General features: G+C 47.0%; 1 protein-coding gene across 1 annotated transcript in view; it reads right to left on the bottom strand.

Annotated features, from left to right (window-relative positions):
• Positions 1 to 24,516, bottom strand: part of LOC146019754 (maltase-glucoamylase-like) — a 146,258-nt gene that overhangs the window by 106,657 nt on the left and 15,085 nt on the right. The window contains exons 4-10 of the mRNA XM_083152286.1: positions 19,323 to 19,443; positions 13,305 to 13,414; positions 9,570 to 9,724; positions 4,760 to 4,931; positions 3,973 to 4,072; positions 3,666 to 3,778; positions 1,136 to 1,261 (exon numbers count right to left, since the gene is read on the bottom strand). Coding sequence (XP_083008412.1) covers positions 1,136 to 1,261; positions 3,666 to 3,778; positions 3,973 to 4,072; positions 4,760 to 4,931; positions 9,570 to 9,724; positions 13,305 to 13,414; positions 19,323 to 19,443 — 897 coding nt within the window. The remainder of the gene's footprint in view (positions 1 to 1,135; positions 1,262 to 3,665; positions 3,779 to 3,972; positions 4,073 to 4,759; positions 4,932 to 9,569; positions 9,725 to 13,304; positions 13,415 to 19,322; positions 19,444 to 24,516) is intronic.

Below are 24,516 nucleotides of genomic sequence, written 5' to 3'. Positions count from 1 at the left end.
GAAAGCCGCTCATCTGCTGGTATTTGAGGAAGGCTTTGCATAGCTCTGCGCTATGCAAAGCTGCCCTCCCCCCGCTGACAGCGCTGGGCAGGGGGAAAAACGCTCAGTGTGTATGCAGTGCGTATACACCGAGCGGCTTTCCCCACACCGATGAAAGCGGTCATCGCTGTCCATACATGCTGGACATAATCGCCCAGTGTGTATGGACCTTTACTTGTTTTCCCAGGCAGATCACTGATCATCAATGGCCTATGATCAGCATTTTTGACAGTGGATCAGCAATACAGAAAAGATCGTAAATTGGATAAAGCCATTGTAGATCTTTGGGTCCTAGTTTTTGGTTCCATTTCATTTCCTCTTCAAATTGGTACTTTGCTTCCATAATCCATCATCCTTTTTTATTTATAATTTTTTTAAAATATATTATATGCTTATTATATCATATGGGTATTGCATAGTGATGGTTATCATTTGTGGAGATGCGATGGTTCTCCAACAATGGTCAATGGCTTTGTGATTGATGGTGAAGATGCAATAGTTTTATAACCATGGTAAATGGTTTTGTGATTTATGGTAGAGATCCGATGGTGCTCCAACAATGGTGAATGGTTTTGTAATTGATGGTGGAGATGCAGTGTTATCTAACAATGGTCCATGGCTTTTTGATTGATGGTGAAGATGCAATGGTTTTCCAACCATGGTCAATGGTTTTGCGATTGATGGTGGAGATTCAATGGTTCTCCAACAATGGTGAATGGTTTTGTGATTGATGGTAGAGATCCGATGGTTCTCCAACAATGGTGAATGGTTTTGTAATTGATGGTGGAGATGCAATGTTATCTAACAATGGCCCATGGTTTTGTGATTGGTAATGGAGATTTGATCGCTCTCCAACACTTTTCAATTAGTGTGTAATTGATGGTGGAAATGCGATGGTTCTACAACAATGGTCAATGGTTTTGCATTTGAAGGTGGAGAGCTTACGGCTCTCCACCAGTGATGGCTGCAAGGTGGAAATGTTTTGATATTTTTCTTGGAACTGGGAGCACATAACTTATCTCTGAAGACTTTAGGGTAGGTCGTATAGACCCAAAAAGGCCTGTAGGTGTATACAGTATGTCCTTATGTTACTTACATAGGGTATATCAATGGCTCTGTTTCTCTCAACCACCTCTTTCACCTCATTGAGAGATTTATATCCCCAGCGGCTGATGTGAAAACCAAGAGTCCAGTATGCCGGCATGTATGGTTTTCCGATAAACTAGCAGAATAAAAGAAATATACATTTGCATTAGTTTATAGGCATGATGACATTGTAAAATCTTACAATGCTAATATAATGATTTGTAATTGTAATGCCTACAGTACACGCAGCTTCAGAGTGAATGGACATCAGATGTTCATCTACATCCAAGGGTGCAACTACCATAGGTGCAAGGGGTGCAGCTGCTATGGGGCCCAGAGCTGAAGGGGCCCCATCTTTACTGTCTAAGTAATATGTTTTACATACATGAATCACCATCAGTTGCTAACTAGGGGGCCCTTAAAAACTTTTGCTCTGGGGCCTACAAATATCTAGTTACGCCCCTGTCTACATCCCATGTACCATAGAGCACTGTGTCCTGACCGGTACTCAGTCCATTGCTCCTGGACTTATAGGCAAGGTATTATAAGTTGCAGTAAACTAGTGAATATAAAAAAAGGTACTGGAGATAGTGATAGTGACAAGGTAACCACATTCAAAATTCTCAAAACTGTTCGAGAGCGCATGGGGTAGAAAGTGCCAACATTGATCATGTCGACACAATAATGCTTGATATGTCAACACGTCAGCATATCACTTGTAACATGCTAATTTTGCCCTCGATATGGGCATGGCACTTGCCCCTGAACTCTGAACTATTTTTACTCCTGGCTTTTAATGTGAGTTTTGTACATACAGGGGGTCATTCTGTTTGGCTCTGTAAGTTGCGAGGTTCTCTGCCCGTCCGACCGCCCGACGTCCGCCATTTTGGTAATATTGGTATAACAATTGCACCTCTATTATAACAATAACAAGTGTGAGGACTGGACTGGGTGGGACTGTCTGACTGCTCCCTCTCGGCTGGCTTCCCGGCTCCTCTCCAGCGTGTTTCCCCAGCGTGTGATGGCATCACATCATACACATTACGGAGAAGCAGGAGAGAGGCAGAGAGAGAGTGGACTGCTGCTTCCCCTCCGTCCCAGGCCGCCCCCCAACAACCCGCCGCCCATCCTGTACACCAATAGCCGTCTCTGTGTACTGTTCAATGGAATCAGTGGAGATTTGTGACTGTCTGTGTCACGGCCGCGCCAGCGCCAGTGCTGACTCATCCTCCGATGCTCAGCCAACGGGCAGCAGCAGCATGTCAGTGCGCCAAGTAGGCAGGGCCGTCTTAACATTAGGAAGGGCCCCTGGGCAACCTAGTTCACTGGACCCCCCCCCAAATTAGTTTGCCCAGGAGCCCACAGTCACCTCCCCAACCCTCACCTCTCTGGCTCCGTGCGGCAGCCAGTCAGCTTCCGGCGGCCGGGGATCCGATCATCTTCGCTGGGGGATCCGGGCAGCGGGATCAGGGCAGCGGCGGTAGCTAGGAGCCTGCCCTGAAGTGGCAAAGCGCTATTAACTGGCGGGGCGGGAAGCGCTGTTGCATTTGAAAAGACTGGCCAGACGCTGATTGGCTGAATTCAGCCAATCAGCGTTCGGCCAGTCTTTTCAAATGCAGCAGCGCTTCCCGCCCCACCGGCAAATAGCGCTAATGGGAAAGATGGTGGCCGGGTGGCGGGGATCCGACCATCCTCGCTGGGGAAGGGGATCAGGGCGGCGGTGGCGGTAGCTAGGAGCCCGAAGCGGCGAAGCACTATTTGTCGGCGGGGGCGGGAAGCGCTGTTGAATTTGAAAAGACTGGCCGGATGCTGATTGGCTGAATTCAGCCAGTCATTTTAAATGCAGCAGCGCTTCTCGCCCCCCCTGCCGGCAAATAGCGCTTCGCCGCTTTGGGCTCCTAGCTACCGCCACCGATGCCCTGATCCCCCTGCCGGATCACCCAGTGAGGGTGATCAGAACCCCGGCACACGGACCCCCGAAATTAAATTCACTGCTAGCTAGGAGGTGAAGCGCTATTTGCCGGCGGGGTGGGAAGCGCTGTTGCCTTTTCAAAGACTGGCCTGATGCTGATTTTCTGAATTCAGCCAATCAGCGTCCGGCCAGTCTATTCAAATGCAACAGCGCTTCCCGCCCCGCCGGCAAATAGAGCTTCGCCGAATCAGGCTTCTAGCTACCGCCACCGCCCTGATCCCCCTGCCCGGATCCCCCAGCGAGGGTGAGCGGATTCCCGGACCCCGGCCACCATCTTTCCCATTGGGCTGGGCCGGGGGCCCCTAGGTCCTAGGGCCCCCGGGCAACTGCCCATCGTGCCCAATGGGAAAGACGGCACTGGCTGGCGCCTGGCCCCCGCTGCTGCTTCCTCTCCCAACCCCAACGGGGGGTCTGCCTTACAGTAGTTACACCACTGGGCATAATAGCCCATTCCCACAAACATCGGGGTAGGGCCGAACTTGCAGGAATGCGCGTCAATCAGAATGACCCCCACAATAAGTTCTGTAGCAACACTGCAGTGCTCTATAATCTATAGAATAATGGTTACCTCCAGGTATTCCATAACCACTTCTTCTGGAGTATTACCGACAAACACATAAAAGTCCAGAATTCCTCCGATTGTTCTATAAGTAACGGCCGGGGCCGGCTGGACGATCACCTCTGTACAGGGAAATTGTATGGTATATAACAATAGCGTTACTACAGTATACAGTAATATAACGAGGCGGTGTGACTGTTATATACATTACGTTCACAATGACCCCTGTGTTACACTACTGGGTGTTCCTGACCAATGAAAAGGCCACAAATGCGCCAACTAGAATGTTCCAGCAAAATGAAAAAGAAATACTCGCCCATCGCATTGCTGTTCATTAGAAACACCCCGAAGGACGATCCCTTCTCATCTTCCAGGCACAAGAAGAACGTCTGTGCGCTGTATAGGTTAGATCCGTCCTGCGGAGTAAATCCCATTAGTAGTGTCATACTGTACATTATATATACTAGATATTAATATGTGCACAACTGTCGTACTGCGCTATGTCTCAGATACAGTATTGTTCTACACGTTACATTACTCAGGAAACAGCTGCTCCCATCCGAGTCCATGTATAAGGTATGGAAATGTAAAAGCATAAAAAACTGAAAAAATTTCCCCCAAAAAACCCAGATGGACCATTTCATGTGTGCACCATTGCCATGTCTACTGTTTGCATGTGTGCACCATTGCCATGTCTACTGTTTGCATGTGTGCACCATTGCCATGTCTACTGTTTGCATGTGTGCACCATTGCCATGTCTACTGTTTGCATGTGTGCACCATTGCCATGTCTACTGTTTGCATGTGTGCACCATTGCCATGTCTACTGTTTGCATGTGTGGACCATTGCCATGTCTACTGTTTGCATGTGTGGACCATTGCCATGTCTACTGTTTGCATGTGTGCACCATTGCCATGTCTACTGTTTGCATGTGTGCACCATTGCCATGTCTACTGTTTGCATGTGTGCACCATTGCCATGTCTACTGTTTGCATGTGTGGACCATTGCCATGTCTACTGTTTGCGTGTTTCATACTTTTGTCCGTGTCAGTCATACGATGTTACAAGCATTCAGTAACGGATTATAGTGATCGGTGCTTACTCCATTGGGGAAGGCGTCTCTGGCGAATATAGACCACTTCTTCCAGAACGTATCATGCTTGTACTGCCGGTGGACGTGTTCCCCCAATCCATATATATTGCTGCTGGGTAGTTTAATGGTGAGTTGCAGGAACTGGTCAGCATACAGCAGGGGTCCTATGGTGGTGTCAAACCTAGCGGAGCAGGGAATATACAATGTGTTATATACTGGTGCCAACCTCAATACCCACCAATGCTGATGTAATATAGGATAATGTGACACAGCAGCACAATGGCTGTATCATTACTTATACGATGTGTTATATCCTGGTGCCAACCTCATCTTACATAGAACCAATACCCACCAATACTGATGTAATATAGGATAATGTTACACAGCAGCAGGGGCGGATCCAGGATAAAATGACAGGGGGGGCACCATGATAAAAGAGGGTTTAGGTGGGGGAGGGGCGGTGTTAGTGGTGCCATGCTAAGAGAGCGACAGAGAGAGAGTGGGAATGGGATTAAAAATAGGCTCTGGCATTTAAAGTACGCAGGCCCACCATGGCAACAAAAGTGAAGGATGTAGTTGTGCGCGCCCCAAAGGCGCGATCCAGAAAAGGGGGTGTGGCCACTCAACAGGGGGCGTGTCCTTGAGTGTAGTGTACAACAACTTCTACACATTATGCAACAAAATACTAGACCCCATTATACTTGCCCCTTACACATGATGCCAAATGGAATGAGCCAAAATTCACATAATAACACACGAATTGAGCCAAATTCATAAAATGCCAAATGGATTGAGCCAAAATTCACATAATGCCACACGGATTGAGCCAGAATTCACATAATGCCACACGGATTGAGCCATAATTCACATAATGCCACACAGATTAAGCCAAAATTCACAAGACGCTTCATAAACAGGGACATTGTCCGGCAAAGGCTTGCATTAAACATTTACACCATAATGTCCATTACACGTTAAGTTACACGCCATTATGTCCATTATGTGTTATGCCAAACACCATAATGCCTATTAAAAATTATGCTACATAAGTGCTGCTTATCTACATGCTCATTGCCAAGGGTTCCATGCTCATTGCCAGAGGTTCCATGCTCGTTGCCATGTGGGATTACATGCTCATTGCCAAGGGTAATACATGCTCGCGGTAAATGTGGGACAGCCGCCGCCAGGCAGAAGTGATAGCCACTGACAGTGGCAGAGCCTGGCTGTATTCAGAGCACTGCAGGTACCGGCTATTTGGAATAATACCCACACCAGAAAATGCATTCCCAGGTTGGCCCCCTTTACACCAGCCTAGTCCCTGCATTTTCTGGTGTGAGGGGGAGAGAAAACCACCCCTCCCCCCTTTAACCAGTTATCTCATTTAATCGGCTATATCTTCGGAACCAACTGACCCATTTACATGAGACAAGTATCATATTGAATAACTTTTGAGTGGGCTTTGAATGATTTTGGTCCAGTGAAACTGGAATGTTTGGTTCCAGAGTAATCTGCCCTCACAGAACATGAACAGCCATGAAATTACATTTCAAAAATAAAAAAATCGGTTTACACGCAATATCTCTGGAACCGATTGACCGATATGGACCAGCCTGGTATCATATTGAAGGCCCAGCGATTTGGAACCTAAAGCTTCTGTGATGCCAGGGGGGGAACTGGCAGCCGTTGGAACCGGGTGGGGGTCGGAATTGACGGGTCCCATATTATCCTATGGAGAAAAAACGTTACAGCTTTGCCAGGCGATATCTCCGGTTCCCGGGGGGCTAGAGACATGGGGCTGGGCTCGTTGGAAAGCCCTGGTCCTCAGCTACAAAATGAAATGCACAGCAGCACAATGGCTGTATCATTACCAGGGCCGGCGCCACCACTAGGCAAATCTAGGCATTTGCCTAGGGCGCCGGCCACTGGAGGGCGGCATTTTGTGCCGCCCGGGTACCTGTCCTACGGCGCTGTCTATTTAAATCTGGCGGCGGAGGCAGCGGGGGTCCCTGCAGTCCATTAAAAATCACGAGCGCTATCCGCCGGGCAATGCGGAAGCGCTTCTAGTGTGATAACTCTGGCAGCACGGCGCACGCTGATCTCAGCCAATCAACGTGGTGCCAGTGTTTTCACACTGGAAGCGCTTCCGCATAGCCCGGCGGATAGCGCTCGTGATTTTTAATGGACTGCAGGGACCCCCGCTGCCTCCGCCGCCAGATTTAAATAGACAGCGCCGAACGACAGGTACCACCACAACCGGCCCTGATCATTACTTATACAATGTGTTATATCCTGGTGCCAACCTCATCTTACATAGAATGATGCAATCAGGCGACACCCGGCTGCAATGAAATACTGATACTGATACTTTCATCTCGGGCCGCTCACAGAGTGATTGACAGGAAGTAGGAGTCTGAGGGTGGATATCGGGCCTTCCATGGGAGCACCTGGAAAAATGCTGGGTATTTGCGGAAAATTGCTCAGCGTGCCTAGGATAATGCAGGCGTATTACAGGAGGTGACGTCGGCTCCTGGCCGGATATGTCTGTGCGTATTACAGGAGGTGACGTCGGCTCCAGGCCGGATATGTCTGTGCGTATTACAGGAGGTGACGCCGGCTCCTGGCCGGATATGTCTGTGCGTATTACAGGAGGTGACGTCGGCTCCAGGCCGGATATGTCTGTGCGTATTACAGGAGGTGACGTCGGCTCCAGGCCGGATATGTCTGTGCGTATTACAGGAGGTGACGCCGGCTCCTGGCCGGATATGTCTGTGCGTATTACAGGAGGTGACGCCGGCTCCAGGCCGGATATGTCTGTGCGTATTACAGGAGGTGACGCCGGCTCCAGGCCGGATATGTCTGTGCGTATTACAGGAGGTGACGCCGGCTCCAGGCCGGATATGTCTGTGCGTATTACAGGAGGTGACGCCGGCTCCTGGCCGGATATGTCTGTGCGTATTACAGGAGGTGACGCCGGCTCCAGGCCGGATATGTCTGTGCGTATTACAGGAGGTGACGTCGGCTCCAGGCCGGTTATGTCTGTGCGTATTACAGGAGGTGACGCCGGCTCCAGGCCGGATATGTCTGTGCGTATTACAGGAGGTGACGTCGGCTCCAGGCCGGATATGTCTGTGCGTATTACAGGAGGTGACGTCGGCTCCTGGCTGGTTATGTCTGTGCGTATTACAGGAGGTGACGCCGGCTCCTGGCCGGATATGTCTGTGCGTATTACAGGAGGTGACGTCGGCTCCAGGCCGGATATGTCTGTGCGTATTACAGGAGGTGACGTCGGCTCCAGGCCGGATATGTCTGTGCGTATTACAGGAGGTGACGCCGGCTCCAGGCCGGATATGTCTGTGCGTATTACAGGAGGTGACGTCGGCTCCAGGCCGGATATGTCTGTGCGTATTACAGGAGGTGACGTCGGCTCCTGGCCGGATATGTCTGTGCGTATTACAGGAGGTGACGTCGGCTCCAGGTCGGATATGTCTGTGCGTATTACAGGAGGTGACGTCGGCTCCAGGCCGGATATGTCTGTGCGTATTACAGGAGGTGACGTCGGCTCCAGGCCGGATATGTCTGTTTCCATCGCACCGCCGAGTGGCTGCTCTGAGCCTGCGATGACTGGTGCCAATTAGAGATATCATTCCATGGGGAGCATCTAACGATGGGTTTTGGACATTTTTGCAGTAGATTCGCCTCCGTATACATCCATTCGCACAGCGTAAACCTTAATGCAAGGAAGGATTTCGCTATCGCTTGGCTCCGAAGATTAGCAGCCGTGTGATCAGGTCTGAATTACTCCCATCATACAGACAGGGACACAACTGACTGTGTACAGATTTCGGGTATAGATCCAATACGATTTCCTTTTCAATAATTCAGATTTCAGCGCACAAGCCAAGTACAAGCCGAAATAGCAACAAAAATAGTGCATGACCTATTCGCAATCCCCTCACCATATGACTGACAATGAGCCAGTGTTGGTGGGTGGCAACCTGCAGCTTTCTGGGAGTGTCAGGGAAATGCAGGCGTGGCCAGACGATATCAGGGAGGGTCTGTGATGTCATCTCCGCCCCCGCTGTGGAAGGGTCTGAGTTACTCAGGCTGGGAAAATCATTTCATGGTGACTTGCGAATGGATTTTGGACGGCAGCTGCGATGTCTGTTGTATCTGGATCAGAATGAGGCCCATTGCTATTTCATAAGGGCTTAGCTTTTATTCCATGAATAATAATTACAGTGACATCTGTTACATATCACTTGTCTGACCTCAGATTTATCAGCTACTAAGATGATTGCGGCCTAGATGTTGGTGCATTGATATAAGGTGCCGGCAGATATGTGGCACTTACAGGACTCTGACGGCAGATACGTGGCACTTACAGGACTCTGACGGCAGATACGTGGCACTTACAGAACTCTGATGGCAGAAACGTGGCACTTACAGGACTCTGACGGCAGATATGTGGCACTTACAGAGCTCTGATGGCAGAAATGTGGCACTTACAGGACTCTGGCGGCAGATATGTGGCACTTACAGGACTCTGATGGCAGAAACGTGGCACTTACAGGACTCTGATGGCAGAAACATGGCACGTACAGAACTCTGATGGCAGAAACGTGGCACTTACAGGACTCTGGCGGCAGATATGTGGCACTTACAGGACTCTGACGGCAGATATGTGGCACTTACAGGACTCTGACGGCAGATACGTGGCACTTACAGAACTCTGACGGCAGATACATGGCACTTACAGGACTCTGACGGCAGATACGTGGTGGCACTTACAGAACTCTGATTGCAGAAACGTGGCACTTACAGGACTCTGACGTCGGGTGTCTTCCTCACAACCTTAATGCCAAAGGGATTCTCTACCAGCTCCACGTTGTAGTTTGGGTTCGGTTCCGCTGTTCCAGTAAAACTCTCCACGTGCTCGTGAGGGACCTCAAACCTTTTATTCAACGGGTCTGTGATCTACAGAGAAAATAAATAGCCTTATATACAGTATATCACAGGGAATTACATATATATTTATTATATATATATATATATATATATATATATATATATATATCTCACAGGGAATTACACATATATATATATATATATATTTATATATATATATATATATATATATATATACAGTATATTACAGGGGAATATATTTCTTATTTAGAAGTAAACATTAATCATGAAACGTACTACATATTGAGGTACATGTACTAAGGCTTGGAGAGTGGAGAGAGATAAAGGATGGGATGTGCTATAGGGAAAATACACCCCAAAACATCGAAATGTTCGTCTCCATACTTTGGCCACAGTTCCCACATGCACTGAGCACCAGGAAGCAATGCATTCTGGGACATCACAGTGGTGGGTAACACCAGTTCTTCATGGTGTTACCTAGAGAACCTATGGGCTTCTCATTAGATTTTCCCCTGAGAGGGATCTAATCGGATCCCTCCCAGCCCCCCACAATTGCATTCCTAAGGTATGTACACCATGTGTGGTGGGATGTACCGCAGCACAGATGCAATACTTAGGCCCTTATTCAGGTTGACTCACTCGGGCACAAATTTGCACCATTGTGATTGGTTAGCCGGCACCACACATTCGCAGGCGGGATGCGTTTGCAAGGCTCATGAATGGATGTTTTACACTAACATCCATTCGCACGCCAGTGAGAGCCTCCCCCATCTATGGCTGGTCGCCGACCATCGAATGATGTAGAAATCGCACACATATGTAAGGGTGGTCCAGACCTGTAAAAATGCAGGGAATTGGGTGGGTGGCTGACACCCCACACACGTGTGTCACGGACACATTAGCATGTGTACACCCAGCATTTTCATGGGAACGCCCATGAAATGCTAGGCGTTCACACATGCTGATGGCCCAGGCCGGCACCCCACGCCCCTCTCCACCCCCCCCCGCACAAAAGGCTGGGTATACGCAGGCAAAGAAATGCTGCTGCGCATGCACATCGTTCCCCGTGCAAATTCAGCCAACCTGAATAAGGGCATTAGTGCATTCCACCCCAAAGTAGCAGCCAATCGTCTCCTAACTGCCATGTTACAGGCAGCGATACTTGGCTGGGCGGCGTGCAGCATTAAGCTGCTCGCTAAGCAGCAAGCGACACTGAATTAGGCCCAGTGTGCCCAGTGTGCTTTTCTTTAAGAAAGAAAACCCGCCCCGATCAAATCGGCAATTGAATTGCGAATGGATAATAACTGGCATCACTAAAAGGATTTTGCATTCTGCGCAAATGTCAGGAGCTCTGAGGCTGCCACTAACCTGCGGCTGAGCCCGGCTGACCGGGGCCGGAGCTGACGTCACAGACCCTCCCTGATAACGCCTGGGCGCGCCTTCGTTCTACCTGACACTCCCAGAAAACATCCCGTAACCACCCACAAACCCGGCTTCCTGATAGTCAATCTCCGGCCGCTTTATTATTCACCATCCCGCATGCGCGGTGTGTATGGTACGCATGTGCAGTCTTTCAATATTTGCTCAATTTGGGACAGAGGGCTGGATTTAGACCTAGGCAAGACCCTCAGCATTGTGCACAGATCTGAATCAGGCTCTAGGTAAGTTGGAAGTAGCCTCATACCTGGATCACATGTACAGCAACCAGTGACTGCCCACATACAGCGGATGAGACCATTCTGTGTCACATGTACAGCAACCAGTGACTACCCTCATACAGAGGATGAGACCATTCTGTGTCACATGTACAGCAACCAGTGACTGCCCACATACAGCGGATGAGACCATTCTGTGTCACATGTACAGCAACCAGTGACTGCCCACATACAGAGGATGAGACCATTCTGTGTCACATGTACAGCAACCAGTGACTGCCCACATACAGCGGATGAGACCATTCTGTGTCACATGTACAGCAACCAGTGACTGCCCACATACAGAGGATGAGACCATTCTGTGTCACATATACAGTAACCTGACTGCCCACATACAGGGGATGAGACCATTCTGTGTGTCCAAATAAATTTTATCCTATCATTAACATTAAAGGGACTTTGGGAGTGTGGGTGGGTCTTTGTGATGTCATGACATCACATGATAGTCGTGAGGATATATTTATGGAGTCCCTTGTGACCTGCTGGGCCCAGAGCCGGCCCTAGCCTAAATGATGCCCTAGGCAAGATTTTGACTGGTGCCCCCTAGCACCGCCACTAGTTCCGCGTCTGACACTGCTCCCCTTTCCCAGCACCATCAACCCTCATCATAGCAGTCATCATTTTGGTGCTCCTACCTGCAATATTTTAAATAGAAACAGTGCACACATTTGGTGCGCAGCCCAAATAGGGGTGCGTTCTTGCTGGGAAGGGGCATGGCCACACAATTTTACCCCAAATTCAAATGATGCCACACAGTAGTGCAACTTTATTCACATTATATCATGTGAGAGTGTCCCTTATTCATGTTACATCACATTGTAGTACCACTTTACCTTATATACATTACTCATCAAATTATACCCTTAGAAAAAAATCCTGAGAAAATATTGTATTTTAACCACCTCCATGGCCACACTGCAACCCAACACAAAGCAGTGTGTGCTGGGCAGAGGAGAAGAGCTGCAGCTGCTGCTGTCACTTAAGGGGAGGGGGCCCAGGGCCCCCACTGGGCCCTCCCATCAGGCTTTGGCCTGGGTAATTTGTACCCCCTACCCCTTTCTCTCGGCACCCCTGATAATGCCACACCGTAATGCCCCTTACACATGACACACATTATTTATGTCCTTATAACCGTAATGCCCCTTACACATTATGCCAACCTTTATTAATGCCCTTCATACACATGACACACATAATGCCCCTTACACATATGTTTCACATTATTAATGCCCTTATACACATGACACACAAAATGCCCATTACACATGACACACATAATGCTTGTTACACATATGTCGCACATTATTAATGCATTTATACATGACACACATAATGCCCCTTACACATATGCCGAACACTATTGCACAACCAACCCACCCGCAGACCGGACTCGCACAGCCGCTAATACTGTGAACTCTGCCTCTGCTTGGATTCAGATGTTTCCTCATACATCTTGTCTCAATAGGCCATGCAGCTCCTGGCCCTTCTGCTAACGTTGGGTGCCTTTTTTGCTGAAAATTCGTCTTATTTGCATTGTTATGACCAGCACACACAAGGAGCTTCCGATGATTAAAATGATATGCGGCATGCCTATATTCTGTGTGCAACTGTGGCTGTACCTGCATACGGAATGCTATGTTACAGTGATTTCCATGGATACACTATTTCATATGCAGATACAGCCTCACTCACACAGAATATAGGCATGCTGCATATCATTTTAATCAGCAGAAGCTGCTGATGCCCCTAGGAATTCCAAATGCCCTAGGCAATTGCCTAGTGTGCCTATGCCTAAGGCCGGCCCTGGCTGGGCCCCTGGTAAGCACCTAGGATACCTTGTTGAAATTCTGCATCTGATTAGTGACCATCTCTGATTCAGGCCCCGTAGTATGAAATATGGTTAATCAGCAAACCTTAAATCGGAAGCGGTTCTTGGACTGTATTTCCGCAGAGAGCAGGAGTTCCTCTATTTCTGTCCCAAACACTTTTGGTGTCGGCAGCCGTCTCAGACGAGCATCAAACCCTGTAACAGAGGCTTTGTTATTCTTCTACACAGCGGGAATTGTCTATTTCCTGTTCCAGAAGAAACTTCACATCAGTAAACGCTGCATTATGTCTGCAACAGGACAAATTCCAAGACACACACACGCACACACACACACACACACACACACCATAAACGCTATTTTTCATTATTTCTTGTAAAGAAACAATGTATTCAGCAATTCCACCATACTAAGTATCACTGCGCAATCTGAGGAACAGAATATACAATAATGACAATAGGGGGAGAAGGAGGGGAGTGGATCCTAATGAACAGAAAGGTGGATGATTTGTATTTACAGGGGCAGATTCCCCATCAGGCACATGCCTAGGGCTTGCTTACCCAATTTCTGGCTGCACCAGGAGAAAGGGCAGCAGCCAGGCCGGTATAATAGGGACCATGATTATTGCAACTTAATTTTGTAACTGGTGCGGATGGGGTGGGGGCTATGGTCAGTAAATTGTAATAGTCAAGGGGGAAGGGGTTGGTTTTGCTTTGGAAATTGGGAGGCTCCAACATGTAGAGAGCAGTAACTGTGTGATGTAACGTGTATAAAAGGCACCACTGTGTGGTGCAGTGTGTATAAAGGGCACTACTGTGTGGCATAACGTGTATAAAGGGCACTACTGTGTGGCATAACGTGTATAAAGAGCACCACTGTGTGGTGCAGTGTGTATAAAGGGCACTACTGTGTGGCATAACGTGTATAAAGGGCACTACTGTGTGGCATAACATGTATAAAGGGCACTACTGTGTGGAATAACATGTATAAAGGGCACCACTGTGTGGTGCAATGTGTATAAAGGGCACTACTGTGTGGAATAACATGTATAAAAGGCACTACTGTGTGGAATAACATGTATAAAGGGGATGCAGTTAAAATCCCGGCGTTCGGGATCCCGGCGTTCAGAATCCCGAAGCCGGAATCCCGACCGCCGAAATCCTGACACTTTCTCCCTCCGTGGGTGTCCACGACACCCGTTGAGGGAGAATAAATTAGCGTGCCGAGCGTAGCGAGGCACCGGGCCCGCTGCGTGGCGAGCGCAACGAGCCCGCAGGGGGGGGGGGGGGGCGATCCACATCCCCCCCTTGTCGGGATTTCTGCGGTCGGGATTCCGGCGTCGGGATTTTGAACGCCGGGATCCCGACCGCCGGATTTCATACTGAATCCGTATAAAGGGCACTACTGTGTGGCATAATGTGTATAAAGAGCACTACTGTGTGGCTTAATGTGTATAAAGGGCACTACTGTGTGGCATAATGTGTATAAAGAGCACCGCTGTGTGGTGTAATGTGAATAAAGGGCACTACTGTGTGGTGTAATGTGTATAAAGGGCACTACTCTGTGGAATAACATGTATAAAGGGCACCACTGTGTGGTGTAATGTGTATAAAGGGCACTACTGTGTGGAAAAACATGTATAAAGGGCACCACTGTGTGGTGTAATGTGTATAAAGGGCACTACTGTGTGGCATAACGTGTATAAAGAGCACTACTGTGTGGCATAATGTGTATAAAGGGCACTACTGTGTGGCATAACGTGTATAAAGAGCACTACTGTGTGGTGTAATGTGTATAAAGGGCACTACTGTGTGGAATAACATGTATAAAGGGCACCACTGTGTGGTGTAATGTGTATAAAGAGCACTACTGTGTGGCATAACATGTATAAAGAGCACTACTGTGTGGCATAACGTGTATAAAGAGCACTACTGTGTGGTGTAATGTGTATAAAGAGCACTACTGTGTGGCATAACGTGTATAAAGAGCACTACTGTGTGGTGTAATGTGTATAAAAGGCACTACTGTGTGGCGTAACATGTATAAAGGGCACTACTGTTTGGTTCAGTGTGAATTATACTATGTTCACACTGTTAGTGTGAACTACCCCGCTTTTACCTGGCATTTTAAGGTATGCAGTTAAAATCCCGGCGGTCGGGATCCCGGCATTCAGGATCCCGACGCCGGAATCCCGACCGCCGAAATCCCGACACATTCTCCCTCCGTGGGTGTCCACGACATCCCTGGAGGGAGAATAAATTAGTGTGCAGAGCGTAGCGAGGCACCGGGCCCGCTGCGTTGTGCACCAACAAAAATCTAATCTAGGGCATGAAATCAGCTAGGGACAGCTTTGGGGCAGGCTGACCTGTACATTTCCCCCTGGAGATATATATATATATATATATATATATATATATATATATATATATATATCCACGACTCGGACTGGCACTCTCTCCTCAATAATCAATAGCCTCCGTGCCCTTGTAGAAATTGTGTAGACAGATAGGGAATCCCAGCAAGCAGGACCCCAAACACGGCACTGGAAGGTCTTTGTAAACAAGTGGACTTTTATTTTCTCAACGTTTTGCGGGATTTAACCGCGTCGTCAGGAGAAACAAGCAAGACAATGGTACATACTCACTACTCACCTTATGTAGAGACCAGCACGCTGCATCCCCCGCCCACGCACCGCAAATCACGGAGACCGTCCACACCTGTAAGTGGCGCACAGAATGACATCATGCAGCCACAACAGGTCTGAGTTGCTTAGCAACCAGCGTATCTCCGAGATCAGCAGAGCCGGCCGGCGTTAGCAGAACAATGCAAGTCCCCACATAGGTGTTTAAAATATACATTTAGATAATACACAAAAAGAATATATATTACAGTAAAAATAACTGAAAAGACAGAAATACATATAAATACAATTAAAAATGACATTTAGTAAAATGTCACCACATACACATAAAAAACAATTAAGAACCAACAGTCAAATAAATTCAATATTTCAATTAGACACAGTGCTGTGTGTCGAGTACATCTAGTAGATAGTAGATCTACATCAAAGTATTCCAAGCAATACGCTCATTAAGGCCCCTTGGAGACACAGTATCAAGTCTGTATATCCAAGATGCCTCCAAGCGCAACAATTTTTTATTGTGATCACCCCCCCTGATATTCTCTGGTACATGATCAATTATTAAGTATTTGAGAGAACATAGCTGATGACCATGCATTTTGAAATGCTCAGCCACCGGCTGATCACAAGGTTTCCTCATCAAAGCTGCTTTAATGGCAGATCTATGTAAAGCCATTCTTTCTTTAAATTTCCTGGCGGTTTTGACTACATAATAAAAGCCACACGGGCAGATGATAATGTAAACCACGAATCGGGATTCACATGACAACACATGGCGTATTTTATATTTGAAGGCATTATGAGGATGCTTAAAAGTGCCACCAGTGATTAAATAACCACAGGTTACACAATTAGGACACCTATAACATCCAGATTTTTTAGCAGAAAAAGTATTGAGTGTTTTATGATCACTTATATCGGTATGTACCAATAGATCACGGAGGTTTCTACCTCGACTGTAACAGGACAGGGGTCTAGTATTTTTAAAGCATTCCAACTTTTTATCAGAGGCTACAATTGGCCAAAGGGATCGGGTTGCAATTGGCAGTACAGGACTAGACGTGTCAAAGGTAGTAACTAATGGAAAAATTGCTTCTTTGGATTTTGACACAGGTTTTAGAAGGTCTTTACGATGTAAGCCTAAAACTTTACTTTTGGACATTTGTAGCTGATTAAGGGGGTACCCACGTTCACGGAACTTGTCAATTACTTTATCCAACCCAGATGGGAGGGATGACCAGTCACTGCTGATCCTCGCCACCCTCACCATCTGTGAGTACGGAAGCCCTTTTTTCAGGGGGGGGTGGGTGATGACTACTAGCTACCAATAGGGTGTTCCTATCAGTCTGCTTGGAAAAAACTGATGTCTTAATTTGTCCATTAGAATTGGGCACTGTGGCACCAGATACACTGTTATGTGTTATGGATGTCACAAGTTTATATACCTCAATTCCGCATGGAGAAGGGTTGAGGGCAGTTAAAGATTTTTTGTGTCACAAGGTTGAAAATTTCGGGTTTGATGTTACACTATATCTGACATTATTGGAGCTTATCCTTACCCGCAATTATTTTGTTTTCGATGGTAAAATATATCTGCAGACATCTGGATGTGCTATGGGGGCGGCGGTCTCACCATCATATGCAAATATATACATGTTCGGTTTTGAACAGAGTGTATTCTTTGCACACCGCCACAGACCACACATCCAGATGTTCTGCAGATATATTGATGACGTGTTCATGGTATGGGGTGGTGGTGAGAGCACCTTCCTGGCCATGATGCAGGAAATCAATGAATTAGATTCTCCCATCAAATTTACTTTTAAATGTAGTAACTTAGAAATTGCATTCCTGGATGTTCTTGTAAGCATTAATAATGGACAAATTAAGACATCAGTTTTTTCCAAGCAGACTGATAGGAACACCCTATTGGTAGCTAGTAGTCATCACCCACCCCCCCTGAAAAAAGGGCTTCCGTACTCACAGATGGTGAGGGTGGCGGGGATCAGCAGTGACTGGTCATCCCTCCCATCTGAGTTGGATAAAGTAATTGACAAGTTCCGTGAACGTGGGTACCCCCTTAATCAGCTACAAATGTCCAAAAGTAAAGTTTTAGGCTTACATCGTAAAGATCTTCTAAAACCTGTGTCAAAATCCAAAGAAGCAATTTTTCCATTAGTTACTACCTTTGACACGTCTAGTCCTGTACTGCCAATTGCAACCCGATCCCTTTGGCCAATTGTAGCCTCTGATAAAAAGTTGGAATGCTTTAAAAATACTAGACCCCTGTCCTGTTACAGTCGAGGTAGAAACCTCCGTGATCTATTGGTACATACCGATATAAGTGATCATAAAACACTCAATACTTTTTCTGCTAAAAAACCTGGATGTTATAGGTGTCCTAATTGTGTAACCTGTGGTTATTTAATCACTGGTGGCACTTTTAAGCATCCTCATAATGCCTTCAAATATAAAATACGCCATGTGTTGTCATGTGAATCCCGATTCGTGGTTTACATTATCATCTGCCCGTGTGGCTTTTATTATGTAGGCAAAACCGCCAGGAAATTTAAAGAAAGAATGGCTTTACATAGATCTGCCATTAAAGCAGCTTTGATGGGGAAACCTTGTGATCAGCCGGTGGCTGTGCATTTCAAAATGCATGGTCATCAGCTATGTTCTCTCAAATACTTAATAATTGATCATGTACCAGAGAATATCAGGGGGGGTGATCGCAATAAAAAATTGTTGCGCTTGGAGGCATCTTGGATATACAGACTTGATACTGTGTCTCCAAGGGGCCTTAATGAGCGTATTGCTTGGAATACTTTGATGTAGATCTACTATCTACTAGATGTACTCGACACACAGCACTGTGTCTAATTGAAATATTGAATTTATTTGACTGTTGGTTCTTAATTGTTTTTTATGTGTATGTGGTGACATTTTACTAAATGTCATTTTTAATTGTATTTATATGTATTTCTGTCTTTTCAGTTATTTTTACTGTAATATATATTCTTTTTGTGTATTATCTAAATGTATATTTTAAACACCTATGTGGGGACTTGCATTGTTCTGCTAACGCCGGCCGGCTCTGCTGATCTCGGAGATACACTGGTTGCTAAGCAACTCAGACCTGTTGTGGCTGCATGATGTCATTCTGTGCGCCACTTACAGGTGTGGACGGTCTCCGTGATTTGCGGTGCGTGGGCGGGGGATGCAGCGTGCTGGTCTCTACATAAGGTGAGTAGTGAGTATGTACCATTGTCTTGCTTGTTTCTCCTGACGACGCGGTTAAATCCCGCGAAACGTTGAGAAAATAAAAGTCCACTTGTTTACAAAGACCTTCCAGTGCCGTGTTTGGGGTCCTGCTTGCTGGGATTCCCTATCTGTCTATATATATATATATATATATATATATATATATATATATATATATACCCTATGGTACCATGTTTTACCTTTGGATGTGGTGATCTTGCCACTCTCTGCTTCATATCCGTGGCTTTGTGAATAGAAACACCACGGCTCAGCGTTGGCATTAGACGGAACCCAACAGCAGCCTCGCTGTCTGCAGCTCACCTGTAATCAGCAACAAGAATAAGATTACACCGTGGGACATACATGCCATGCAAAGTGTATTCTGCTACAGAAAGGTCCAATGATAAATCTTGGTGACACATGACAGACTACACAGCTGTGACTCGGATTCCGCGAAGGGGGTGATGAGGTTTGAGGTACACCACAGGGTGTGAGACGCTGTGCCTCCAGACACAAACCATCTGAGAGGTGAGCATGCGGCCAACATTCAGACCATCTAAACCCCTGGCACAGATGCCATACGCCACTTCCAGCTCTTCCACTTCCACTTGGACACCTGCCATGGGTGTCGAGTCCCGGCATCACGGCAGGAACCAGCGGCATTATTGTCACTCATCCATAGCATCTAATTATTGGCAAGTAAACTCATACCTCATTTGACTTTGAGAGAACTGTTTATTTGCACAAAGAAATACAACATTAATACAGTACTAACAGAGCATCCATTGCCTAGAGCAGGGGTGGCCAAACCGGTCCTCGAGATCTGCCAACGGTCCACGTTTTCCAGATCACCTAGCTGGTGCACAGCTGCAGTCATTACTAACTGTCACATTCCCCAGATCACCTAGCTGGTGCACAGCTGCAGTCATTACTAACTGTCACATTCCCCAGATCACCTAGCTGGTGCACAGCTGTAGTCATTACTAACTGTCACATTCCCCAGATCACCTAGCTGGTGTACAGCTGTAGTCATTACTAACTGTCACATTTTCAAACCTGCTGCATTCATTCCTACTATAGATCCAAAGGTTGCCTGGAAAACATGCACTGCTGGTAGGTCTTGAGGACAGGTTTGGCCACCCCTGGACTAGAGTATCAAAACATTTTCAGATTTCTTATTTTTAATATATTGTATATTTTTTAGTATAACAAATGAAGTTATTATATTAATGTGTACAGTTGTTGTTATTGATTTTCATTAACTGGTGGCCACCCAGTTTGTCTTCATACAATTTCTACAAAGAATATATATTACCATAATAAAAAGATTTTTATATTTTTATATTTATATATACATGTGTATTCCATACATGGTGCAACTCAGTTTTTAATTAAATAGCGCGGTGCTTCCACTCCTTTTCTTCCTTTCTAGTCTTAAATTGCGTACACACGGTACGATTTATGTTTCGTATGATATTGTATACTATTTCCTAGTCCCAGTGGCATAAGATTTGTACTTAAAATATCATACATAAGTTAATGTGCATAAGACAGCGGTTCCCAAACTGTGCGCCGCGGCTCCCTGGGGAGCCGCAGCGCTGTGACAGGGGTGCCGCGGCACTGTTCCTGCAGCCTGTCAGCCATGTGGATGTCCGCAGGAGGCAGCGGAGTAAGCGCAGCCAGTGTCCCTGCAGACTGTCAGCGAGCAGCTGCGGGGGGAGTAAGTGCGGCCAGTGCCGTGGCCAGTGTCCCTGCAGTAGCATTTGTGTCTACAGGAGGGAGCGGTGGTTAGCGCCAGGAGGGAGCGGTGGAGTAAAGGCGGCCAGTGTCCCTGCAGCCGCATGTGTGTGCACCGGAGGTGAGCTCCAGGAGGGAGTGGGGGTGAGCACCTGGAGGGGTCGGGCAGTGAGCGGTATGAGTCGGAATGAGCCAGCAGCAATGAGCATGGGGCTGCTTATCTGTGACCTGAGTCAGCCGGTGACAGGGGGGGGGGGCGATTTTTTGCAACCACACATGCACACGGCACGCTGTCCGTACAAAGACAGCCAGCGAAATAATTGACACCATGCGGCGATAACCATGCATTTTCTGGGATTTTTCCACAAAACGCAGGCCTTCTCCAGACTTTGAGAGGGAGGGCTGCTGCCATCAGCAGCGCCCGCCTTCTCCTCACCGCCTTACCAGCGCTGAGTAAGTCTAGACTTACTCGCGTTTGCTAGAAGTGGGAAAATCATTCGATGGTGAGTTATTTTCCCACTGTGTGCATGGTTGCAAACATGTTTGCAGCCATGCACAGGGGTAGGGGATTGAGCTCATCGGGGTGGCGTTAACCTGCTAGCAGGGCTCCGAACACTCGCAGCCCATTGACACCTATTGACCGACGGTCAAAATCCCAACAAGGTCAAAATCTCGACATGGTCAAAATACCGACATTTAAAATCCTGACAAGGTCAAAATACCGACATTTAAAATCCTGACAAGGTCAAAATCCCGACTAGGTCAAAATCCCGACAAGGTCAAAATACCAACATAGACAGGTGAAAAAGTCAACATGACTTTTGGTTGACAGGTCGCAAGGTCGACATGGGATTTTTTACTGTTTTTGACCCGAATGTCGACACAGTCGACATGGACACATTTGGAAGTCAACCTCAGCTCCTCGCATCGCGCGTTTCGCTCACAATGCTTTGAGCACAGTGCCTCGCTGCGCTCGGCACACTACAGTATTTTATTCTCCCACCATGCCCTAGTGGCTGGTAGGGCATAAAATACCGCCTGTCGGCACATGTCGGCTCAAAAAACAGTGAAAAAACCCATGTCGACCTCACGACCTGTCGACCAAAAGTCATGTTGACTTTTTCACATGTCTACATTCTATATGTCGGTATTTTGACCTTGTCGGGATTTTAAATGTCAGTATTTTGACCTTGTCGGGATTTTGACAGTCGGGATTTTCACTGAATCCCATATGTCGTCACAGCTATACTACACTATACTATCTTATGCTTTCTAGACAGAATTGAGTTGCATGTTCATCCGAGCAGCTCCCTCCCATACGACCGGCGGGAGCGCGCATCGTACGTCGGATAGTGCATACACATGGTAAGATATAGTGCACAATCTAGCACACAAAATCATAACGTGTGTACACACCTGTAGCGTGCCCTTGGGGGCCCAAAACAAGGTTCAAACCATCGGGCTTAGTGACACCACAGCACCAGAAGCCCGCAAGTGAATTAATAGAAATTAATACATACTATTTATAGAATTTTTTCATTATAATTTATATTTTCATTTACACAATCATTTCTATAATAAGCCTCTGAGTATCGTCTTTTTGTCACATTTGATGTTGCTCCAGTGTAATACATATCTCCCAACACTCACGATTTCAGCGGGACAGTCCCGATTACCGGGTCCTGTCCTGCTGTCCCACCCGCGGCCGGAGGTGTCCCGCTGCGGGGGGGCAAATGGGAGCCCCCTCAATTTGACAGAATAGACGCTGTGCGCATGCGCACAGCGTCTATTCCCGGCCGAAAACGGGGATGCGGCTCATTTGAATAAGCTGCGCCCCTCATTTACATAAGCCGCGCCCCCTTTTTGGACGCGTGTCCCTATTTCTGCAGCTACAAAGTTGGGAGGTATGGTAATACAATCCTACAGACGGAGAATGTAGGTACAATGAAACAGGAACATCTGTATAAGCGCATCATTCGCCAGTGGGCACAAATGAAACGAGGGATCCGCAGCTCCCGAGGAACCTGCACAAGCTGCTGCTGATGTTCTGTTTCATGACACCGACGTCTTCTTTGATGCGTGTGTCAGGAGTCAGGTAGCCCACAGCCCACTATGAAAACTTCTCCATGTATAAATGAGTACCCATCTATGTAACAAGCAGAGAAGTGTGTGTGTGTATGTATGTGTGCTTGTGTGTGTGTATGTGTGTGTGTATGTGTGCGTGTGTGGGTATATGTGGGTGCTTAAAGGGATTTTATAGGACGCACATCTGTTCATGGGAGTAGCTGCGGGCTAATATTTAAATCATTTCACATGTGAACATAGTGAAGATGTGAAATACGCCAGGAAATCATGGAGAATTTATCAGTCGTAATTTTTGATTATTTCTACTTGTTTACACCTGGTTTACGTATGTATTTGTAAATATGAATTGTTAGTAAATTAACATGGGAGTAAATGTAAAATACAAGTCATATTCTTTTGATGGCGTATTTATTCGTATAACTACAGGAATACAAATAGGACTGGTAATATCGGCCGTAAAAAGCTAATGTAATTCAACATTAGTATACGAATACGGCAAATCCAACCGTATTTTGCTTAGTAAATTTCCTCTAATACAGTAGTTAAATAGTTATCAGACACATATGTGAAAAAGTAGCAGTAATAAGGCTCCAGATACAGGAGCGCTACCAGTCAGTGCTTACAGAGAGCGTTACTATACCTCGGAAGCTCCAGGCTCTGGGAAGCTGGAAACGTAGCAGTAATAAGGCTCCAGATACAGGAGTGCTACCAGTCAGTACTTATAGAGAGCGTTACTATACCTCGGAAGCTCCGGGCTCTGGGAAGCTGGAAACGTAGCAGTAATAAGGCTCCAGATACAGGAGCGTTACCAGTCAGTGCTTATAGAGAGCGTTACTATACCTCGGAAGCTCCGGGCTCTGGGAAGCTGGAAACGTAGCACAAATAAGGCTCCAGATACAGGAGCGCTACCAGTCAGTGCTTATAGAGAGCGTTACTATACCTCGGAAGCTCCGGGCTCTGGGAAGCTGGAAACGTAGCAGTAATAAGGCTCCAGATACAGGAGCGCTACCAGTCAGTGCTTATAGAGAGCGGTACTATACCTCGGAAGCTCCTGGCTCTGGGAAGCTGGAAACGTAGCAGTAATAAGGCTCCAGATACAGGAGTGTTACCAGTCAGTGCTTATAGAGAGCGGTACTATACCTCGGAAGCTCCGGGCTCTGGGAAGCTGGAAACATAGCAGTAATAAGGCTCCAGATACAGGAGCGCTACCAGTCAGTGCTTATAGAGAGCGTTACTATACTTCGGAAGCTCCGGGCTCTGGGAAGCTGGAAACATAGCAGTAATAAGGCTCCAGATACAGGAGTGTTACCAGTCAGTGCTTATAGAGAACGTTACTATACCTCGGAAGCTCCGGGCTCTGGGAAGCTGGAAACGAAGCAGTAATAAGGCTCCAGATACAGGAGTGCTACCAGTCAGTGCTTATAGAGAACGTTACTATACCTCGGAAGCTCCAGGCTCTGGGAAGCTGGAAACGTAGCTGTAATAAGGCTCCAGATACAGGAGCGTTACCAGTCAGTGCTTATAGAAAGCGTTACTATACCTCGGAAGCTCCGGTCTCTGGGAAGCTGTAAA

The sequence above is a fragment of the Crinia signifera genome, chromosome 7 (assembly GCF_055691185.1).
Source record: "Crinia signifera chromosome 7, ASM5569118v1, whole genome shotgun sequence".
Taxonomy (NCBI): domain Eukaryota; kingdom Metazoa; phylum Chordata; class Amphibia; order Anura; family Myobatrachidae; genus Crinia; species Crinia signifera.
The sequence above is the reverse complement of the archived record's forward strand: the minus strand, read 5'-3'. Positions and strand labels throughout refer to the sequence as shown.